Source organism: Haplochromis burtoni, unplaced genomic scaffold (genome assembly GCF_018398535.1).
Source record: "Haplochromis burtoni strain Fernald_Lab_line unplaced genomic scaffold, NCSU_Asbu1 Contig_467, whole genome shotgun sequence".
NCBI classification, from domain to species: Eukaryota; Metazoa; Chordata; class Actinopteri; order Cichliformes; family Cichlidae; genus Haplochromis; species Haplochromis burtoni.
This window is the reverse complement of record NW_024582828.1, coordinates 114,800-135,562: the sequence shown is the minus strand read 5'-3', so window position 1 is coordinate 135,562 and position 20,763 is coordinate 114,800. Positions and strand designations below refer to the sequence as shown.

The 20,763-nt window shown below is 39.9% G+C and overlaps 1 protein-coding gene across 1 annotated transcript in view; it reads right to left on the bottom strand.

Annotated features, from left to right (window-relative positions):
* Positions 1–941: 941 nt before the first annotated feature.
* Positions 942–20,763, bottom strand: part of lrch1 (leucine-rich repeats and calponin homology (CH) domain containing 1) — a gene marked incomplete in the record, with an annotated part of 100,651 nt that continues 80,829 nt past the window's right edge. The window contains 4 exon segments of the mRNA XM_014341275.2: positions 942–6,509; positions 17,426–17,503; positions 17,650–17,787; positions 19,144–19,253. Of these exon segments, the coding sequence (XP_014196761.1) occupies positions 6,396–6,509; positions 17,426–17,503; positions 17,650–17,787; positions 19,144–19,253 (440 nt within the window).

Genomic DNA, 20,763 nt, shown 5'->3' with positions numbered 1-20,763 from the left:
GGTGTATAAGCACAGATTAAAGACCTCATAGTACCATATTACCCCAATAGAGCGCTACACTCTCAGACTGCTGACTTACAGGCACCCACTTAAGATTAGCCTTAAAACGTTCCCGGTTGGTATTGCTGATGGATCAGGTGAACCTTCATTACACTGCTTGACCCAGGCTGCTGCTTCTTCACTCACCTTATTTTAACACTTAGACCCCGACGGATAGATTAGATGGCACTGATTATTTCATCTTTGTGACTGCAGTTATATAATCGGCCCTTAAGACAAGTTTAAAGCTTAAAATGAGCTTCAAAGTCAATTCCAGCTTTAAGGGGTTAACATTTCTTTCTTGCATCCTTTGGTCATAAAAACAGTAACAGAAACATCTGTTTGTAGTGATGCATGCTGTTTTTTTAAACTTCAGAATGGCTAATATACATTAAAAAAAAAAGCTCAAAAATACAGTATATGAAGTCTCCCAAACTTCATGTAAGGACTTACTTTGACATTTTTCCTTTGAATTAAATAAATATTGAGTTCATGTTTTACCATTTAGAGATTTTATTGGGGATATTTCACTGTTTCAAGCCTTTTGGGTTGATTATGTCCTCCTTTATCCTCAATTCATCAAATGGCTGCTCATCTGTCAGCCTGGCTCTGGTGCAAGTCTCTACCTGTTAAAAGTAAAATCTTCCTCCCTACCGTTGCCAAGTGCAACTTAGTGGTTAGCACTGTTGCCTGGTACAAACCCAGACTTGGTCTTTAAGTAAGATGTGCACGTTCTCTAGTACTCTAGTTTCTCCTGCCACCAAGAACCACACTATATTAATGCTGTCCAGTTTGACCGAGGAGACTCGTTCAATATCAGAAATGATGCATCAATAGAGTCAAATTTTAGAGAAATTCAAGGGAGGAGAAAAACAACTTATACAAATGAGCCAACAACAGACTTTTGTTTCAGGTGAGGTCTTTACTGATAAAGTGAAATACAGTACAGTATATACAGTATTCACAGCAGTTAAGGCGACGTTACAGGGACTATTCATGCATGTAGATTTGAGTTGCTGTACAACAAAAACTTACACAAAGGTTCACAAAGCGTTACAAAAGGGTATGTTACATCCAAATTTCAACAAACCTGAAAATAAGTCACATAAAAAATAAATGTGCTCCCAGTCAAAGTACAAAAATGTGAGTACAGGCTGTTTCTGGACAATAGATTTGTACAAAAGATGAAACCTTAAAACAAAAACACACTGCTTTAGGTTCAGCAGGCACACATTTACATATTTTACAACAGCGTCACGTTTGGAACCTTAAAGGATCAGTGTGTAGGATTTAGTGGCATCGCCACTCTTTAGCCCTCTTAAGAGACAGTGTTTGGTTTGTTCCTTCTGATCTCACACTTGATGGTGACCTATAATAACATAAGTAAATATTACATTTCTACTTATAGCTCCCAGTAAACCCCCCACACTGGCCCTTTAACTCTCCATCTCATTTTCAAAGGTGACTTCAGATTTGCTCAGTTGCCAAAACAAAGATATAAATACAAGTTTAAAGTGCAGATTCTGTTGGGGAAGCAGCCAGTTTGGTTTTATTGCTTTTTCCCAAAACGCTGTGACATGATGTGCACAGATCTGTGGAAAATGGCATGATTATGTGAAGAAATGCAGATAGAGATTCAAAATAAGCACGCTGGAATCATCCGGCTCTGTTACTTATGTCACAGCTAAAGCAGACATGCTAATCCTCATAGTGGTAGTTTTCTCACTGTACTGTGTTATATTTAATATTTATTACATTGTTATTAAGAATGTAATAAGTATGTTTCCCTGCATGAATCAACAACTTATTGTGGAGTGGAGGGGTATGCATGCCTGCACGATCCCAGGAGCAATGGTAGGGTCATCCCAAGGCAAAGGCTGGGTGAGGGGGACAGGCTAAGAATGATTTAAAACACCCCTACGTAGAAGAAGCCATCAGACCAGTTAACTCACCTGAGAGAGGGGTTCAGGGGCAGTAGCCGCAGTAGGGGCCCCAGTAGTGATGGCACTCCCAGTAGGGGGTGGCACCCCATTCAGTACTTTGTGGGCTGGTTGAAAGTGAGCAGTAGGGGAACTGGCACCCTGATCCACAGTTGCTAAAGCTCATTGTAGGGACGAATGAGTACATTCTTACCCTGTTCACGAACTCAGGGCAGCAACTGAAGGAACAACATCATTGATACAAGCAGCAGAAATGAGGTTCCTCTGATGGATGTCTGAGCTCTCCCTTAAACACATAACTCCGTCAATCAGAAATCGTCAATCTGAGTAATTTTCCCCCGCAGTCTATGTAAACCAGCTGAGATAATTAGGACATCGGACTAAAATAAGAGATCGTGTCTTTTGACTGGCCTGGGAACCCCTCGGTCTCCCTCTGGATAAGCTAGCAGCTGGTAGCAGAGAAGATAGGATCGGTCCTCTTAGACCGCTGCCCCTGTGGCACAGATAAGTGGCAGAAAAATGGATTTATTGATGGAAGAATTATGGTCTGTTTTTGTGTAAACAAACTTAATCTCTAGGTTAAAAAAAAACATTGAGCTTTTTATTTGCTAATGTGAGTGTTTCATGGTGAAATATACAGTACATGAACAAACAAATTCAACAATACAAAAAATCCTTGTGATAAATAATATGTACACAAGCATACAGCACATTTACATTAAATCCTTTATGTTTTATAACAGGAGAGAAAAAGGTTTGTTTTGGCAACTGTCAAATCTATCCAGTGGAAGCATTTATCTATTTATTATGGAGTTCTTTCTAATTACTGCTGAATATTTAAGTAGCTCAAGCTTTGGATTCCAAGCTGCACAGGAAAAAACAACAACAAACAATTAAAAAAAAAAAACAAACCAAAAATGTAATCCCCCATTCATACAATGTTGTTGAATGTTGCTGTTTCATGTGGTGACATTCTGGCATTTAGGAGGAAAACATAATGTAATGCTTGTTTTAAAGGGGCAGTAAGAAGATTTGGGTTAGCGAATGTCTCAAGTGCAGCCCTTTTTAAAAATCTGGTCTAATGACCATGGTAACTTATGCTAAACATATAACTAACTGGTCATTTATTTTATATCCTGTACATTCCTGGATAAGACTGTAGTAGGCAGTACATGGTTGGTTTATTTTGTGAATAAAAACAGTCAAATCAGGCGTCCCACATTCCCTTTTATGCTAGCACACCTGGAGCCTGAAGCAGAACGCCCGTGTTAACCCAGGACGCTGATAACAGTGTTGTGATATGTGATGACTGTTGTTTCAGGTTTTGCCGAGCCAGCTAATGCAAAGAAAAAGTAGCTTTGTTAAACTTGCTATATAGCATAAACCTTAGTTTCAGAAACAAGTCCAGCACTTGTGTGACAAGTAAATCTGCCAAACAGTACAACATAACTGTTGTGTATCAATGCAATCACACAGCAGAGGCTGATCAAAGTCCATAATAATGTTATTCAAAATAATACTTCCTACTACCCCTTTAAAATCTCAATCTGAGCCAGGTCTGCACAACCACATGTTTCAAAAGACCAACCAGCAACTGCCTTGATTTCACACGCACTCATGACCACACACACACACATACACACACACTGATACTGTTGACGTAGCAGGCTGTGGAATGAAGGGCCAACAGTGTAGTAAACCCAAACCTACCCTGAGTCACACAGTCTCTGATCTCACACACCAACAGCTCTGGCCTAAACCTCAGAGGGTAGAACCAGTTCACTCACGAGCCCCTCATGTGCTCAACTGTTCAGCAGAGGAGCGTTTCATTTTAACATCTTCATATTGACTGCTAAGCAGCAAAAACCTCATTAGACTCAAGTTTTTAAACCTAGGGATGTTTTTTTTAACATAGTGTTTTAAGAGTTTAAAAAAATGGTAGAGTCTTAACTAGCTGAGACTGTCTGAGCTAGGGCGATGGCTACATGAAAATCTCGTCTTCACACACACCTGAAATATAAAAGTCACATACAGTTTCAGGTGGTCTACGAGGCCTGAAGCTCAGACATAGACATAGTACTCAACAACAGGCCCCCGGGCGCAGACCCCTTCTACAGTGGAGAATGACATCATCCAGAGTCTCTAGTCTATTACAGTATAATGGGTTTGTTTTTTTGGTCAGTCTGTTTGTCCTCATGGATGTTGTCTATTTGTCGTCTCTTGAAGTCGTTTTGTGTGTATTAGTGCAATGTTTCTCTGTGGTGTTTTTTGCAGTTTCTTTGTAGTCACTTGTTGTGTATACAGTAAGGGTCCTGGCTAGACCGCCCATGCTAAAAAAACCAAGCTCTGGAATGGCGTGGCTACGTCTGCAGCCTGTTCGCAGCTCGGACACAAAACATTTCACTGCATGTCGTACTCTGTATGATTGTGTATGTAACAAATAAAGCTTGTTTGTTTGCTTGTGGTTAGTTTCTGTCTCTTTGTTGTTGTGGTGTGACCATCTGTTGTTTTTTATTATCTGTCTCTACAGATGCAGATTCTTAGTTATTGTGTGTCTCTTTGTAGTCATGTTGAGTGTGTTGTGTCTCTTTGCGGGTAGTTTTTGTTTTGTCTGGCTGTAGTCATGTCTCTCTGTAGTTATGAGGAGTCAGTTTTTTATCTTTTTGTGGGTACTTTTGGTTTTGTTTCTTTGCATTCATTTTTTGTCTCTTTGTAGTTATGGTGAGTCACTGTTATTACCATTTTTTGGTGGGTTGTTTTGTGACCTTTTGTCGCTGATTTTTATCTCTTTGTAGTCACCCTGGGTCTGTGTTTTCTTTTTCTTTTTAATGTTCCAGATGAAATTAGCTGATCCCTTCAAATTGGGGCTCTGAGCTGGGCCACCCTGACCGTGGGTCCCTGTAACTGTAGGCCTGTTCAGTAATCCATCCATGACCACAGTGATGCATAATGTTCCCTTGAAACACTGACTGGTTTTTGCTTTTGTTTGTTTATTTGTTCCACTACCACCACATGTTTTGGCACATTAGCAAACTGCATCTCATGACAAATACCACAATAGGAGCTTCACGGACCAAGTCTGAAAACGTTTCCAGGTTCCTTATGTGAGCACTGACTACCAACACACGTAAAAGGATAGAGGGTAAGAAAATAATCACCTGGAATCCATCAGAAGCTTGAGAAACACAGATTAGTGTCCCCAGACTAACGCACACTCAGACCTACCTCATGGACGAGCAGACAGCTCCACACAAAGTCATACTGCTAAAAATGTATAAAACACATACAGTTATACCTAAAATATATTAGAGAAAAATATTTTGGCCTTCTTTCTTTTTGACTGTATATAACAACTCAAGCGGATTTTCTCTGCATCTCTTTATATTATAAATAGTTTCGTGTTTAAATACAAACTGCAGGTAAAAGCCGACTCCCTCTACATTAAGACTAAAGTATTTTGGTTTTATTCTTTTCAGGGTAGTGAGAGCAACACACTAATTACTCACACAGTCCAAAAACACTTCACCAGAAACCTCAGTAGGAAAAAAAATCTGATAATTTATAACTGATAATTTAATAAAAATCATTTGTTAACATGTGCATAGACAGCATGATATAACCTGGTGAAGTTGGTGCGACTGCAGTACGCCAAAGGCTTTGGCTCCAGCCAATCCGCTCGCAATTTAGAGTTCAATCGTGGATTTAAAACAACACATTACCAGAGCCACAGTCAGAGAACGAAAACATTGATTTTGAGAACACAGATGCATTTTTTTTTAAAGAATACACCAATTAAGTTGTATAAAAAAAAAAGAAAATTGAGGTAAATAATTGAATGGAAGAATTATAAAACCCCCTCCTCCCCAAATTGCAGATTTAAGATTAAAATTATTATTTCAAAAGAATAAATCTATATTTTTTATAATATATTATGACACTTTCTAAACTTTGAGCCTTTTCTCTCACGTTATTTGTAATATTTTCCCCAAACTTTTCTGGTTCTACTCTCAAAATCCAATCTCACTTTCTGTCACATTGGTCTTCATGGTTCAAAAGTTTGGTACCAACCAGTGTAAGAAGATGACATCAAACAAACAAACAAACAAAAAAGATAATTTGAGTTTCCTAGCACACCCTTGGCTTGGCACGATGGTAAAATCTTAATTGTCCAAAAAAACTGTCCTCTTATGAATTAGTAGATAATACACTTCTGATGGGTTTAGTTCCCTTAATACCATTTTTTATCCTTGAATACTATTTTAAAAAACAAACAAACAAAAAAAACACTCTGTTACTTAAGCTCATGAAGGATCGGAGGCTTTTTTTTAGCGTTGTGTGAAATCACATGAGCGATTTCATCTGGGTGAGTGTCTGTGGTACGTGTCAGTCGGTTGAAGCTCCGCCCATCTTTACTGCTCACGTCAGGGCAGAGTGTCTGGGGGAGGCTTCATCCACCAGAGCCTGCACCGTGATGGACACTTTGACCAGGCCTTTCTCCTCCAGGATGTGGTGAGGAAGACACAGTTTGTCCTGCAAGAGCAAAAGCAGGGAGAGAAAAAAACAACAGGAGAGAAGAAAGACAGCAAGAGAGAGAGGGAAGGAAGAAATGTGGGAGCAGAAGTAGAGACAGGAAAGAGACAAAGGCGGCACTGGGTTTAGTCAACACTTAAATCTAACGTCTGTTATTGCACGTATGTCTGCACATTCAATACGTGCAACCCTAGCTTTGTCTTAGCTTAGTGCTGCTTTTCTGTTGAGAGTTAGTTTAGAGTTTATATGTATAACGATGCAACAAGTGATGTTAAAGTCCATTACACTCAGACAGTTCAGTTGGAGCAGTCTGAAGTGTGGACTCAGTTTCTGACATCATTAGTCAATCCTAAGTCATTAGCTAATAACTTTGACAAGATGTTAATCAAAGAGCGCATGTTTTCATACCACAGATATATCCTCCAAGACTGAGATTTACTAAATAAACTTTAGTATTTTACCCAATATGAGTCATAATAAAAAAACACAAGAGAGGAAGGTGTATTCCTGAAATCTTCTAAAGGCCAGAAGTCTTTTTGCAACAACAGCTATCACCATCCGGTGGCCTTCTGATAGAATGCAGTTGTAATGCACTTCACCATTAGCTTTATTTTCCAACCATGAAGCTATGTCTCTTTCTTTTTTTTTTTTTTTTACTGCCCACCTGTGATGACACAGGCGCACAGCCTTGTTCAGACCTACTGTGTGCTAGTGGCAGCCAGTAAGAAGAATGTTGGTTTAAAGGGAGTGGTATGAACTCAGGAGCTGCACCAAGCCACTGTGGTATAATTAAGGATTGTTTTGAATTATGAATTATGCAAAGCTACCCTAACACAGCATCAAACTAAAAGTATTGTAATTGTTATTGTAAATGAGCACAATGTGTCTGCCTTTGATACATCTGCAAGTCAAACGTCCCTGTTTGCAATATAATGTCCAAAATAAGGCCAGTTTTTTTAAATGTCACCTCTTCGTCCAATCTGATTGGTTGACACACTATGTGTGAGAAAAAAGAACTCTTGTAGAAAAGTGGCTTTATTCAGACATAAAAGCATGATTTTATATTGGTGCATCAGTCTGCATATGGCTAAACCGGATGTAGGTCATGAAAAAAAAAATGAACATGGAGATGACAGCTGACGTTGGTCCACTTTCTATTTTTTGTGATTTTATTGAATCTGTGTGGATCTGAATATGGTTGGGAATGAAATGAGCACATGAAACCTCCACATGTTAGACCTGAAATGGTTTCAATATCAAATCCTAGTTGTACTCTGACCATTTCTTATTTCACATGGATGGACCTATGGCTGCCTAAACAATGACACCGAAGAGCAAAAAAAATCCCTAAACTGTATTTATTACTGATCTTTAACAAGTTCTAATATCATACACAGGTCATAAAAATAATCGTTCTTACATGAAATCTGTGCAGAGAATGTGGCATCGACAGCAAATCACATTTACTCTTCAAATCATTTCATGGAATTTGAACAAGCAGTAAACTACTTAAAATAATCACATTGTTCAAAAGCTTATCTGTTGTCCAGCTTCATGGCGATCATTCATACATAAAGATATTTACCATTTTCATACCATCACAACTATAAACTATAAATACTGGAGAAGACCTCTGTTCTCATTCACCCAGTGAGCTGTCAGGCATAGCTGTGTCTTTAAAGATTCAGTGGGCACATGTCCACATTCCTTTAGTTTTCAATTCAAACAGAACAGTCTGCAACTGCTCCATATACAGAAGACTAATATATAACTTATAAACTCATCGGGTTACTTTAGCCCTTCAAATATTCTCCAAAAACAGTCACATTGCATATCAGGGTGCAGCAGAGCTCAGTGATGTAACTTAAAATGTTCTCTCTGCAGGTGCCGGACAAACGTAAAAAGAAATAAAATTCACATTTTCCTCAAGTTTCAAAACATCACACATCTCATAAATAGAGCTTTTAAATAATCCTTTAGGCAAACAAAGACATGAAAATACATCCAACTGGTTTTGAATAATCAACAAGTGAAATATGGCTTCCGTTTGCTTCAAGACTTTAGACGTCAGGAAAAGAGCAAATACTGTTTGTGTGGCTCTGTAATGGTGAGCGTCTCCGTACAGGAAACCTGTGCTTCTGTAGTTCACCCATTCTGATACTCGGGATCAATCATATTCAAGTCTGTAACTTCAGTCAGTCTAAAAAAGAAAACTCCAAAAGAGCAGGGGGCAGTCGGATAAAAGTTCACATATGATAAAACAGGACCTCAGCAGTACTGTAGCAGCCAGTTTGGAGGTCTGCAGTTTTTACATCCAAGTTAACACTAGACAAATCATCATGGCATCATTATTATCATTAACTGTAACACTCATTGTAGTGTGACATGCAGTAAAAATACAGCAGCGTGAGATTAGATGCCATTTAAGAAAACATGAAGATTAATTTAACTGAGATTTTGCCTGATTTTTATACAACACTATAAAATACAAATGAGCTCGTTGACTGGGTCGGTTTTCCCAGAGCCGGTCAGAACCAAGTTCAGCCTGTCTTAATACAGTGGCATTTTCTTTGTACACCACAGTGGTGCACAGAGGCAAAATTGTGTATCTGAAGTGCAGACTTCCGGCTTTAATTCAAGGTGTTTAACAAAAGTATTGCATTTTTACAGTCAACCACTTTCAGAGGCTCAAAAGTAAGTGGACAAACTTACACGATTTGAAATATAAAGATTGTTTTCAACAGATTGATGAAAATACTTTGCTGTCAATGACAAAGTCATTTATGGATATAAACAAATACCGTTATGCTCCAGCCCTGGATTCACAGCATTTGCTCGGTCTTTACTGTGGCCACCTTCATTTGGGTCTTTGTGTCTTCAGTTTCATCTTCAGTAAATGAAAAGCTGCTCTTCTCGGTTAAGATGACTGAGTTGAAGAATATCTAACTTCTTTGCCTTGAGAAAACGCTATGCTTTGTATCATTGTCAATTTCTACTGTGTTACGCTGTCTGATCAGTTTTGCTGCATTTGGCTGAATCTGACCAGAGTACAGCCCTGTACACTTCACGATTCATCCTACTTTTATCAGCAATCAAATCATCAACCATCAGTCATGGTGATCTTAAAGGTCGGTGCCATAACACTCCCTCTGTGCTGTTTGACAGGTGATGTGGTTTTCTTTGGATCATGAGCCATTGCTCTTTTTTCCCCATCATTCTGATACTGTTGAACTTTGTTTCATTTGTCTAAAGGACTATTTGTCATAACTGTGCAGGCTCTTTTACATGTTTCTGACAAACTCTACCCTGGGCTAACGGTTTCTACGTGTAACCAGTGATTTGCTCCTTCTTGTTAGCCTTCTGTATTTCCATTCATGGAGATGTTCATTGATACATACACCTGATACTCCCACCTCCTTAACCTTTATACTGTTAAGGTGAATTTTGAGCTGTTTTGACATTGCACAGCATTAAAAACTGATTGACTTCACCTAAAGTAACCCAGAACACAGTGAAATTAGAAGATTTTAAAATTTTATATTGTAAAGATGCTACAAATGTTTGCACATTCAGGCATACTGAGACTGAGTCCCCAGTGTGGGACAAATATGGAATATGCCATGTCTGTGAGTATTTTTAATGTAAACTGGAGACAGAGTTCATGGGGGAACTATCACAGGTATCATGGTGACTGGTGAATTTGCCATGGAAGCGAAGGTAATGAAGTGCTATATGAATTTATAGTTAAAGTTTGACTAGTAGCAACAGTAAGATTAGAAAAGTGCTACATGAAACCAAGTACATTACATTTGCACCTGCAGTGTAACAATAATCTACAAACAAATTATAATCTATTTATTATTTAACTGAAATAAAAGATCTAACTGAGAGAATAAAAAGAGGGGCTGGTGGATGTTAAGATCAAAAGGGCACCCACACACAAGGTTTCCTAGCACTGCTCTGAATGCACGCACTAGTTTTACTTTAAATGTTTTGTATTTATAGTTATGAGAATTTTTTTAAAGATATCGTTTTATAATAAATCCCAGTTCCTAGAAGTTCTTGCCATTTTCACTTTCAATAAAATACAACTGAATGATTACAGCCGTTATATTTTCGTGTCTTAGGTAAAACAGGTCTATAATCTGCCTAATCTGTCATGGAATACTGAAGGAGTAAACCTTACCTGGCTGTGAACAGTTTTTTAGTTTTACTATGCAATCACCATATATTAAGCCTCTGAGAAAGGGGATTTGTGTATAAAATATAATTTCTAAACAATTAATATAATAATTTCATTAAATTCTTTGAATTGCAGCTGAAAGTCTCCACTTTAATCACATCTTAATTGTCTGACCTCAAAACCTGACTGTGTCTTCCATATTTACAGACTACCATCATAATGTGAATGTGTTCTGTTCTGCTACTGTAGTGGAGTAGGTGGTGTTTGGAAGCTTACAAGACGGGGAAAGTTCTTTGGGGTATCAATTCCCACATTAACTTAAAGTAAATCATACACACAAGAAGCATCATCAGCTATTGTTAGCACAGGGACGTTTTATTAACAGACCAAGAAGTAATTTGACTGAGGGTATGTAAACCACCACACCAGTGCAGGTTAAAAACCTGGTAAAGGCTTTTAAAGATGGTAAATGGCCTGTATTTGTATAGCGCTTTACACACACAGTCACACACCGGTGATGGCAAGCTACATTGTAGCCACAGCCACCCTGACAGAGGCAAGGATGCCGGACACTGGCGCCACCGGGCCCTCTGATTACCACCAGTAGGCAACAGGTGAAGTGTCTTGCCCAAGGACACAACGACCAAGACTGTCCAAGCCGGGGCTCGAACCGGCAACCTTCCAATTACAAGGCGAACTCCCAACTCTTGAGCCACGATCGCCCGCGATGTAAAAGATGTAAAAAGAAAAAGCACTCCCATTTTAAGTTTGGCCCCACTTCAAGTTCATCTTCTTGTGCACCTCTGGACCACTTTCACAGCACCTACTATTTTTAGACTCCTTCCCTGAAGTCCTGTTCTGTCCCTGTGCATTTGCACTAATGGGTGCTGGATCTCCTCCAGTGCGTTCAAAGACTGATCGTCCACTGATATATTTAGTCTCTCTTTTTTTTTTTAAAGACAAGTGGACAAGCTGCATTAAGGAAAACCAAAGTGAAGGTAGTCTTTCTGTGGACAAAGAACTCCTGCATTTAGCTAGTACACACTACAAAATAAGGCTGGTTCCACCATATAGTCTCCCTTCAATGCCCCAGAAAGTTTCAGTATTTGATTCTGGGGTATGAATCCATGAAGCTCAACAATGTGAACAATTCAGAAAAAAATGCAGCATGTTTCTCGTCATTCTTCAAACCTGAAGTGCCTCCTCTGGACCTTAGAACTGTGGACTTAAACTGAAGTGCTCAGTTCTAGTCAGAGCATTAAATGTCATCACCAGCAATAAGGTTTGAAAGTTTGAAACAGATTGTAATGTGGGCTCTCACTGGTCTGAAAACTGTGGTGAATGTATTTACAGAGCAAATGGTCCTAAGAGGACTTTCAGGGAGAAACCTATAAATAGCAATTGTCTAAGAATAGACGATAAGGTTGAAAGTGAAGAGGGGGCCAAATTTAAATGCAGCATGGTTTAGGATTTTTATAGTGATCTTTCCAGAACTCTTTGATCACATCTTTTAAATATTTTCAGACAATATTTCAGAGCTTCTTTTCCAGTCAGTTCACCACTAGACCTCCAAAAGGCTGCAAAATACTGCCCACTAATCCAAAATTAAAATCTGATCACTGCTATGGAAGTGGTACAAATATGGGCATATTCACTCCCTCTGCAAGAAATTTCAGTGAAATTCAACCGTTTCAGAGCCCCAGACTGACGTGACCCAGAGAAAAGCAATAAGCCCTCGGTCCTGCACAGATGTGATTATCTCTGCTGGCCAACATGTTGATAAGACATCATTGACTTCAGATAACCTATTACTCTGCATGCCCTGCTTTTGTTATGTGTCAGTTTATTGCAAAGACGTCATAGAAGGATAAAAGGAGGATAAAAGAAGAGGCATCCACTCATGCTGATGCTGCATTTGTGTCACATGGGATGGTGCTCATTAAAAATAATAGAAATATTATAGATTCTATGTGAGGAAATTAGATTGTCATGTGTTTATTTGAGCTTGTTGTTTGACAGATCGCCATGGTTACATTTGGTGACTGGCTGACCATCAGTGACTCCAAAAACAGACTCATTGCATCGACCACTATGTTTATGGGAAGTATTCCTCTTTCTTATTTTAGCACCACACAGAATGCAATTTAACACTTAATTACTGCAACACTGACCGAATAATAACAGATGAGTGATTAGAGCCACTAAATGAAATTTTTCCCACCCGTGTGACACAAATTCAGCAGAAATAAGGAGGAGGAGCCTGGGCAGAAAGAAGGCAGAGCTTGCAGGTGTCACGGTTACGTCAGCTCGGTCCAACTATAGGCCACGAAGAGCAGAACAAGGCAGAGGATGTGAACTAAGCTCGAACCAATAAGGTCCCAGATCTGCCAGGCAGGAGGCGGAGTTTGAGTGGTTACAGAAACTAATAAGGGAGTCTCTGATGCCCCAGGGGAAGTGGGGTTTGCAGCTGAGATTGCCTCCTCCCGTTTCCTGTCTGGATCCAAGGCAACCAGCGCCCGAACCGTGGTGCGAACCGGCTGCAGGCGGCACTGGATGATGTCATAAGGTGAGCAGAGGGACGACTGTTGCCCCCATTAGGAAGAAAGGAGGGAAGAAATGAGGAAGTGAATGAGGAAGGAGGAAAAATAGTAGGAGAAGTTGGAAGAGAAGGAATGAAGGGAGCAAAGATGGGAAAGATGAAGTAGGACAGAGAAGAAAGAGAAATATAGGGCAATAAAATGGAATGTGTGATGAAACAAATGAGAGAATATGATGGAAAGGTAAAAGACACGAGGAAGAAAAAAGGCAACAAGTGAAGGAAAACATAAGTGTGTAGATAAAAAAAATGGATTGAAGTTTGAGAAATGAGAAAAAGGTTAAATATTCTCCACAAAAAGCAAGAAGGTTGATGAGAAGAAGAAGACAAGGGAAAGGAGGAGGGATACGTGGTGCGATCCAGCCGGAAAGTAAAAAAGAGAAAAGGCAGAAGGTTAACCAATGGATACAGAGGTCAAAGGTCACAGAGTGAAGGAGCTGGTGGTGAGGCAAGCAGGGGAAGGAGGGATGCTTACTGAGAGGATGGCTCAGAACCTCTGCAGAACCCTTTGTCCTCCCAGTAAGCAGTCCAGTGATGAAGAGGTGAGGTGGCTAATGGGAGAGCCAGTGCAGCAGGCCAGCGCATTAGCATAGAAGCTGTTAGCACGTAAGCGCAGGGAAGCTTTGCAGAAGCGTTGCTAGTAAAGCAGTCAGGCTGCAGCTTAAATGGCGGCTAGCGAACACAGAGGCCAGAAAACAGCCAGCAAGCAGAGATGGAGGTCAAAAGGTCAAGGCAGGTTAAACCTTTGAACTTTAATTTTCTAACAGATAAGAGAGCAAAAAAACAAACCTAAAACAAACACACAGATATCAACATAACATCAAATAAAAAAAATCAAACTACCAATCATAAAGTGTAATAAAATAACCAATTAACCCTGACACATGTCTCACACATGCTGCTGTTTACTTTTTTGCATTAATGCAAGATTGCAGAAAAAACAATCTAATGTTTGCATTTCCCCTAATAACCTGCACCCTTGAGCAGCACCGTGTTAAAAATCCGTACTCCTGTTTCTCTTAAACTGGCAAATGGAGCCTGTGAATGTGACCTCAACTCTAGATCTGTAGCAGTTCTACCTCTAAAGCCAGTCTTTTTCTGTTTCTACAGCTGCAGAAAAGCAGAATGAGTAGTTTTTCTTGCTTTCCTTGAGACTGATCTTGCTTTGCAGTATGAAGCTACAGATAAAAACTGGAAACAAGCAGAAACAGCCAGCCTGGATGAGTATAGTGGTAACAAGGTCCGCCTGCCAGGTAGCCTTGAACTATAGGTGTGCTGGGATGTAACAGCAGGTGTACCCCTCTGTGTTTACTTTTCTTTCCTGACTGTAGACTTTAATTCTGCACAGCCTGCTGGGAAACATAAGTACCTTGGTAATGACCCAGGTCTTTGGACTAATGCTGCATTATAGTTGTCCATGGTCTCATTTCCACAGCACACATTTCAAACATTTATTGTTATGTAAAATTATAGAAATCTAGCAAAAGCGAGCCTAAGTTTTCTCTTCTACAATTATTTGCAGTTGAGATGTTGTAAATGTTGCCCTCTCCTAATTTTGATTGGTTGATGAGTGACAAAGGACAATGGAGAGATAGCGGCATTAAAAATGCTGAGCTATTTTCAACCTAATAAGGTATAATCGGCCTTAATAATAAGGAAGACCGTGAGTGTCAAAACTCAACTTCACATAATTTGAATAAAAAATGAAAGCACAAAAATATGTTTCCTATGGAGACCCAAAATGCATACGACACAGCTGCCAAAATGACAAACTGACAAACTGATGTTTTTCCTCAGAAAAAACAGGTCATCTGTGTACAGTCTTTATGCTATCATAAGCTAACCAGCTACTGGCTTTAATTTAGTCATTCACCATAAGGTGGCAGCACTTTAACAAAAGGTTTTGGGGTAGCTATCCACAGGTTGCAGTCTTGAAAGTTGACTTTTATGCCATCTTGGTATTTGACCTTAGTAACTTCATGTTACTAAGACCTCAGTCACAGACCTAGAGAGCAGTCAGTGACCATCTGCCCAGCTTTCTGTTGCTAGGGAAAAATGTGTTTGCTGGCAGTTGCCATGAAATCAGTTGCTAAGGCCTCATTCTAAAAGGCCAGTTAGTGATTCCCCCTGGTATCCACTGGTTACTAGACAAGAATGTGTATTCTTCAACAGGTTTGCAAGTGGTTGCTAGAGTGTAACATAAAAGATGCTCCTTTTGAAATGCATCTGCTGCAGAGGTAAGGCACAACTCTTACTTTGAAGGCAAATGTTTTTGGGTTCAAATTTGAAGACTAAAAGGCAGACAGGTTGGTGTCTTCCATCAATCTAAAGGCAACTGCAGCCATCCACCAGCAAACAAAGCAATCACAAGGGTTTCAGAGCACCCTGTTTGCAGTTGATGTCAGCCTGCAGCCACTTCTAAACCAGTCAGGGAATACACAGTTCTCTCTAGTGACCTAGTTTCGATCTGGTCACTAGAAAAAAAACTGTTGCCCGAGGCTGAAGGCTAACCTGAAAAATGTTGGAATGTCTCAAGGGGGTATTGAGCCAATACCACTAAAGCAGGGGTGGGCAACTCCAGGCCTCGAGGGCCAGTGTCCTGCAGCTTTTAGATGTGTCCTTGATCCAACACAGCTGATTCAAATGGCTAAATTACCTCCTCAACATGTCTTGTAGTTCTCCACAGGCTTAGTAATGAACTAATCATTTAATCGAGGTGTGTTGACCCAGGGTGAAATCTAAAACCTGCCCTCGAGGCCTGGAGTTACCCACCCCTGCACTAAAGGGTCTGAGCACCATCTTGTGTTTCAAAGAGATATTACACAAGAGTGTATCTGGAACCTACTCCAGGCTGATATGGACTCGGCAGACATCTCTGTAACACGACACACAGACACACTTCATAGTGTTTGTCTCTTCACATTCTCACTATAGTTTAAGTTTATTTTGAAAAGGGCTTAAATTCCTTTTAAGGAAGTTTTGGCGTTTCAAGCGATTTTATTTTTTATAAAAAGTACCATCAAGTGTGCATTTAACATCTAGCTCATCACTGTGCACACTGCTGAACTTTCACTTTAAATCTGTGTTATTATTATTTTTTATTTTCAGAATCCACCACACAGGGTCTATGAACAAAAACCATCATATGTTCTCAGTCTGGACAACAACACTCCTTAAATCAGTGCAGAGGTGGAAAGTCAAATCTGAACTTCTACAAGTGTGTTCACGCACAAGGAGTAAACACAATCAGCCCAGCATGCTCTGCACCAGACTGGAGCTGCCACTTTGACTTCTGTCATGATGGAGGAAGCTGTAAGCTGCAGGCAGCGATGACAGCAGTGATGAGTCAGCATTGTTGAAGTTAAAAGACCCCATTAGACAGCCAAAAAAGACAAAAAGAACAAAAAGGAGGCAGAAAGGATATTTAACCAGCCGTGGGAAAAAGCTGAGTGGTTTTCAAGTTTTTCGTAAGATTTGGGTTCAACCTGTGTCAGACTGCTCTACTTATTGTTCAGTGGCATAAAGGTAAAAAAAATAATGCAATTGTGTTATCAGTTCTAACTGCTCAAGGATGACATTTCAAAAAGTTGCTTTTAGACACACAGAACCATCAGCTTTCCTTCCATGTCTGGTTTATAATTTAGTGTCTGGCAAAAATCTTTAATTGTAGTTTTCACCTCACTTTCTGATATAAATTACAAGGAAATGGAAGGTGCCAATGCTACAGTGTCATTAAAGTAAAATCATAGCCCTAATGCTGAAGAGATCTGATTTTTGCAGGACACTTCTTTTGACTTATTGTGTCAACAACAAGCCAACAACCCATTGAATCAGGCTGAAATGGACTCAGTTGGGAGTTTCTCTGAAGAACTGGGGGCGTTTTCAGGTTGGAGGTTGCTGGTTTAAATCCCAGCACAGGCTTAGAAAATGTCCTTCAGCAGCAGTGGGGCTGCACAGTAGCCATCATGGTATTACCTGATAACTGCAGCGTCAGACAGACTCAGACTCTGGGTGTGTAATAACTGATTAGACTTTAAGTAGGTTTTGGAAGTCATGCAACTTGAAATCCGCCCCCAGTTCAGACAGGCCATGGCTTCTAGTAAAGGTGTTATTAATGTACAAAGATGCACTTCTTACCTCTGGTACGCCTATTTTTCTACAGGCATCCAGAAAGTTCTCCACATTCCTCCGACACTTGGCCATGCTGAGTTTGGGCTGGAAGACAAATATAACAACTTACTGAGCTACACTTAGAAACAAAACTTTCTATTTTTTACACTTTAAAGGGGATAATGGGAAACTGAACGCTCATCCAGTGATTATGCGAAGGGTCAAAGGTTGCAACTGTCAGTGAGACGTACCACTGCAGGTGAGGGGACGTGGATGCTGGCGACAGAGCGTGGGCGAATGTGATTGGCCAGATGGCAGAGCACGACGCCGTCCATCAGAGACGAACCAAGGTCTTCAGGAAGGACGACCTTCAGTCTGCTCTCGATGCTCTGAGCAAACAATGCAAGCAGCTTTGTGTGAGTAAAAAGGACTGGATCGCAGTATCATACAGTGAGAGAAAACAGAATCGGACATCCTGATGATATCGTCCAAAACAAACCTCCATAAACTCACTTAGATGACTGAAAATCAGAATTTGCCCGAAAACCGTAGCTTTCAAGCTCAAAGATGCAGTTACTGAATGTTTGAGTGTTTTCTTTTGCGCTCCAAATAGCACAACTCTGAGTCACAGTAAATCTGAACGCATCACATTCAGTGTGGCAAAACACAAAGCAAAGTGGGAGATTAGTTTAGCTCTGGGTTCCTTCACATGAAAAAAAAAAAACGAACCATAAAGAAACTGAACAGGACTTCCCTGACAGCTGGCAGGCTTTAAAGTTTTCTTTAGTTTAAAGGTTAACTAGTTACAACCATCCTTAAGTCTGTTGGTTACATCACATTCCAACATACATTTGACTTACATGCAGGCCACATACAGCCCTTTCTGATCCCAAGAGGCCAAACCAAAAGTGCCCCAAAAACAAGCCCAATTTCAGTAGCATGTTTCAGTTTATCTACACAAAGACTGCTGCAGTGCATGAAAGAAACCTGTAAGCACGACTCTTTTACAGAGAAAGTTCTGGTAGCGCACTGTCCATCTGTCACGTACCTACAGTAGGTAGCAAGAAAACAGGAACTTTTGTGTTATTTAATTGCTTATCTATCATTTTATTACTTTTGGTGTAGTATAAATGGCTATGTGGGAGGTCTTTACCAGTAGCAAAAGTTGTAAAACTAAAGATACAGTTAAAAGTCCAAAGTTCATGCCCTTCTTCATAATTTTCCAAAGCCATTCAATGCATTTATTCAGTGTGTTTTCCAGTCTGATTTTATGTTTGAGAACTCTGGCTTACAGAAACAAATATATGTCTAAAGAAAACGTCCAGGTCATTTGATGCACTTGTCATAAATATAAAGATATAATTGTATATTATTACCATTATTATTATTATTATTATATAACATATATTCTTACATCTTTGCAATTTTCATTCAGTGAGATTTCACTGAGCTGATAAAATGCTGAGCTAAGAAAACAAAACAAAAAACAAAACCCTGTGGTTCCATGCAGAGCGTCAGACTTATTTTAAATCAGAAGAGGAGCTCCGGGTTTATGATCCAAATCTGCAGTTAAGATACAATGAAGGCTTTTATGGAGACAGATATTTAGTCTGGCCAGGGTGAAAACCTGCTTAACCTCAGTCATGCAGGCTGGATACGTTTGACATAAGCTCATATCAGATCTATAACACCCCACCCCCCACTCAAATAATATAAAAAAATAAAAGAACATTAGCTTGTCTCACATCTCTTAGCTGCTCCATGAGCTCCAGTTCCTCCCGCAGCTGCTCCATCTTTCTTCTCATGGTGAACTGAGGATCCACAGACTCCAGGCTCTTGTGGCTCCGCAGGAACACTGCAGCAACAACAAAAGAAAATGGAACATAACACATTAAGCATCTGCAGGAGTACACAGTTAGTACCAGTTAGAGATAAAACAAGGACAGCAGACGTCTGAGGAAGGAGAGATTTGCCGTGATGAGCAGAGACTGAAAAGCTGCCACTGGAGGCGGGAAATCTAATAATCATATGCCACAATAAATACCAGCAGTGCATTTAAACAATGAGCAAAGACCTTCTCAAGCAGCTGATACACTGCAAGATATTAAATATTCTACTGAAACTAAAAATGCAGCAGCAGGTCTTTAAAACACAAATTTAGACTCCTTTTAACTAAATCACACAGCAGGATCAAAATCCAAAGACTTTGGAGCACCGACGGAGAAAAGAACGTCTGTCAAAACCTGGGAAAGGGGACAGAAAAAAACCTCCATATTTGTATCCTAGGACTACTACAGTAGCTTTGCATGACTCAAAGTTAAAAGTAATGTTCATTGTTTAAATACTGGACCTTGGTGCTGCACTTCAGTTCATCCACTGTGCAGCCTGATGCAGACAAACATCCCAGAATGAGTGTGTGACACAAACTGACGTGAGAGGAAAAAAAAACTGTTCTGTGGAAAGTTTACACAAGTACAGCATTCACATGCACTCGTGCAGTCAGAGCTCAGCATGCTGCTCGCTCCCGCTCTGTCACAGGAGCCGTCATGTGAGGAGGAATTAGGGCTCCAATAAACAGCTTGCAGAGGGAAAAAAAGCCCAGACAGATGGATTATTAAACATTAAATCCTCTGTGTCTCTCATGTGCTGTGGTCTTTCAAGGCCTGGAAAAGAGTCACAAACCTTCCAGGCACTCAGATTTTTAATGTGCTGATCTATTAATCAGGCAATAGTTACCAGGCCTACTGAGCTGAGGCTCAAGCAGGGAGACAGTCGACTGTCTTTTTGTGTCTCAAAAAACACATGAAACAGATGAGAGACGTGTTAATTAGTGAGTGTTCGAGGGCCTGGCAGGTGGATGTGTTCCCTTCAGTCAGACTCAGCCAGCTGCTGCCCCAGATACCAGTCCTTCTAAAGTTTCTTGTCTGCTTACTGTCCTGCTGCCTCTCAGCAAAAAAGCAAATCACCATCAACACCCCATCCTTGTTACATTTACTCTCCAGCAGAGAAGCTGGAGAGTAAATGTAACAATATACACATATGTATATGTATGTATGTATGTATGTATATATATATACATACATACACATATACATATATATGTATTCCCACATACCAGATCTTTAGTTTACCCTCAAAAATAGCAGACAGATGGCGGCTCTTTCGTTCTTTTGAGGAGATTAAAATAAATATGTAAATATTTGCAAAGTCGCTTTACTTTTGCCTGAAAAAAAAACAACTAAAAGCATAAATTAAAGATCAAAACAGCTGCTGGGATTGGACTGTTCCAGCTTCAATTTAAATAATATCAACAATTGGAGCAGAAAGTGAAGAGAAGCTCGGATTAGAAATGCAGATGACGAGAT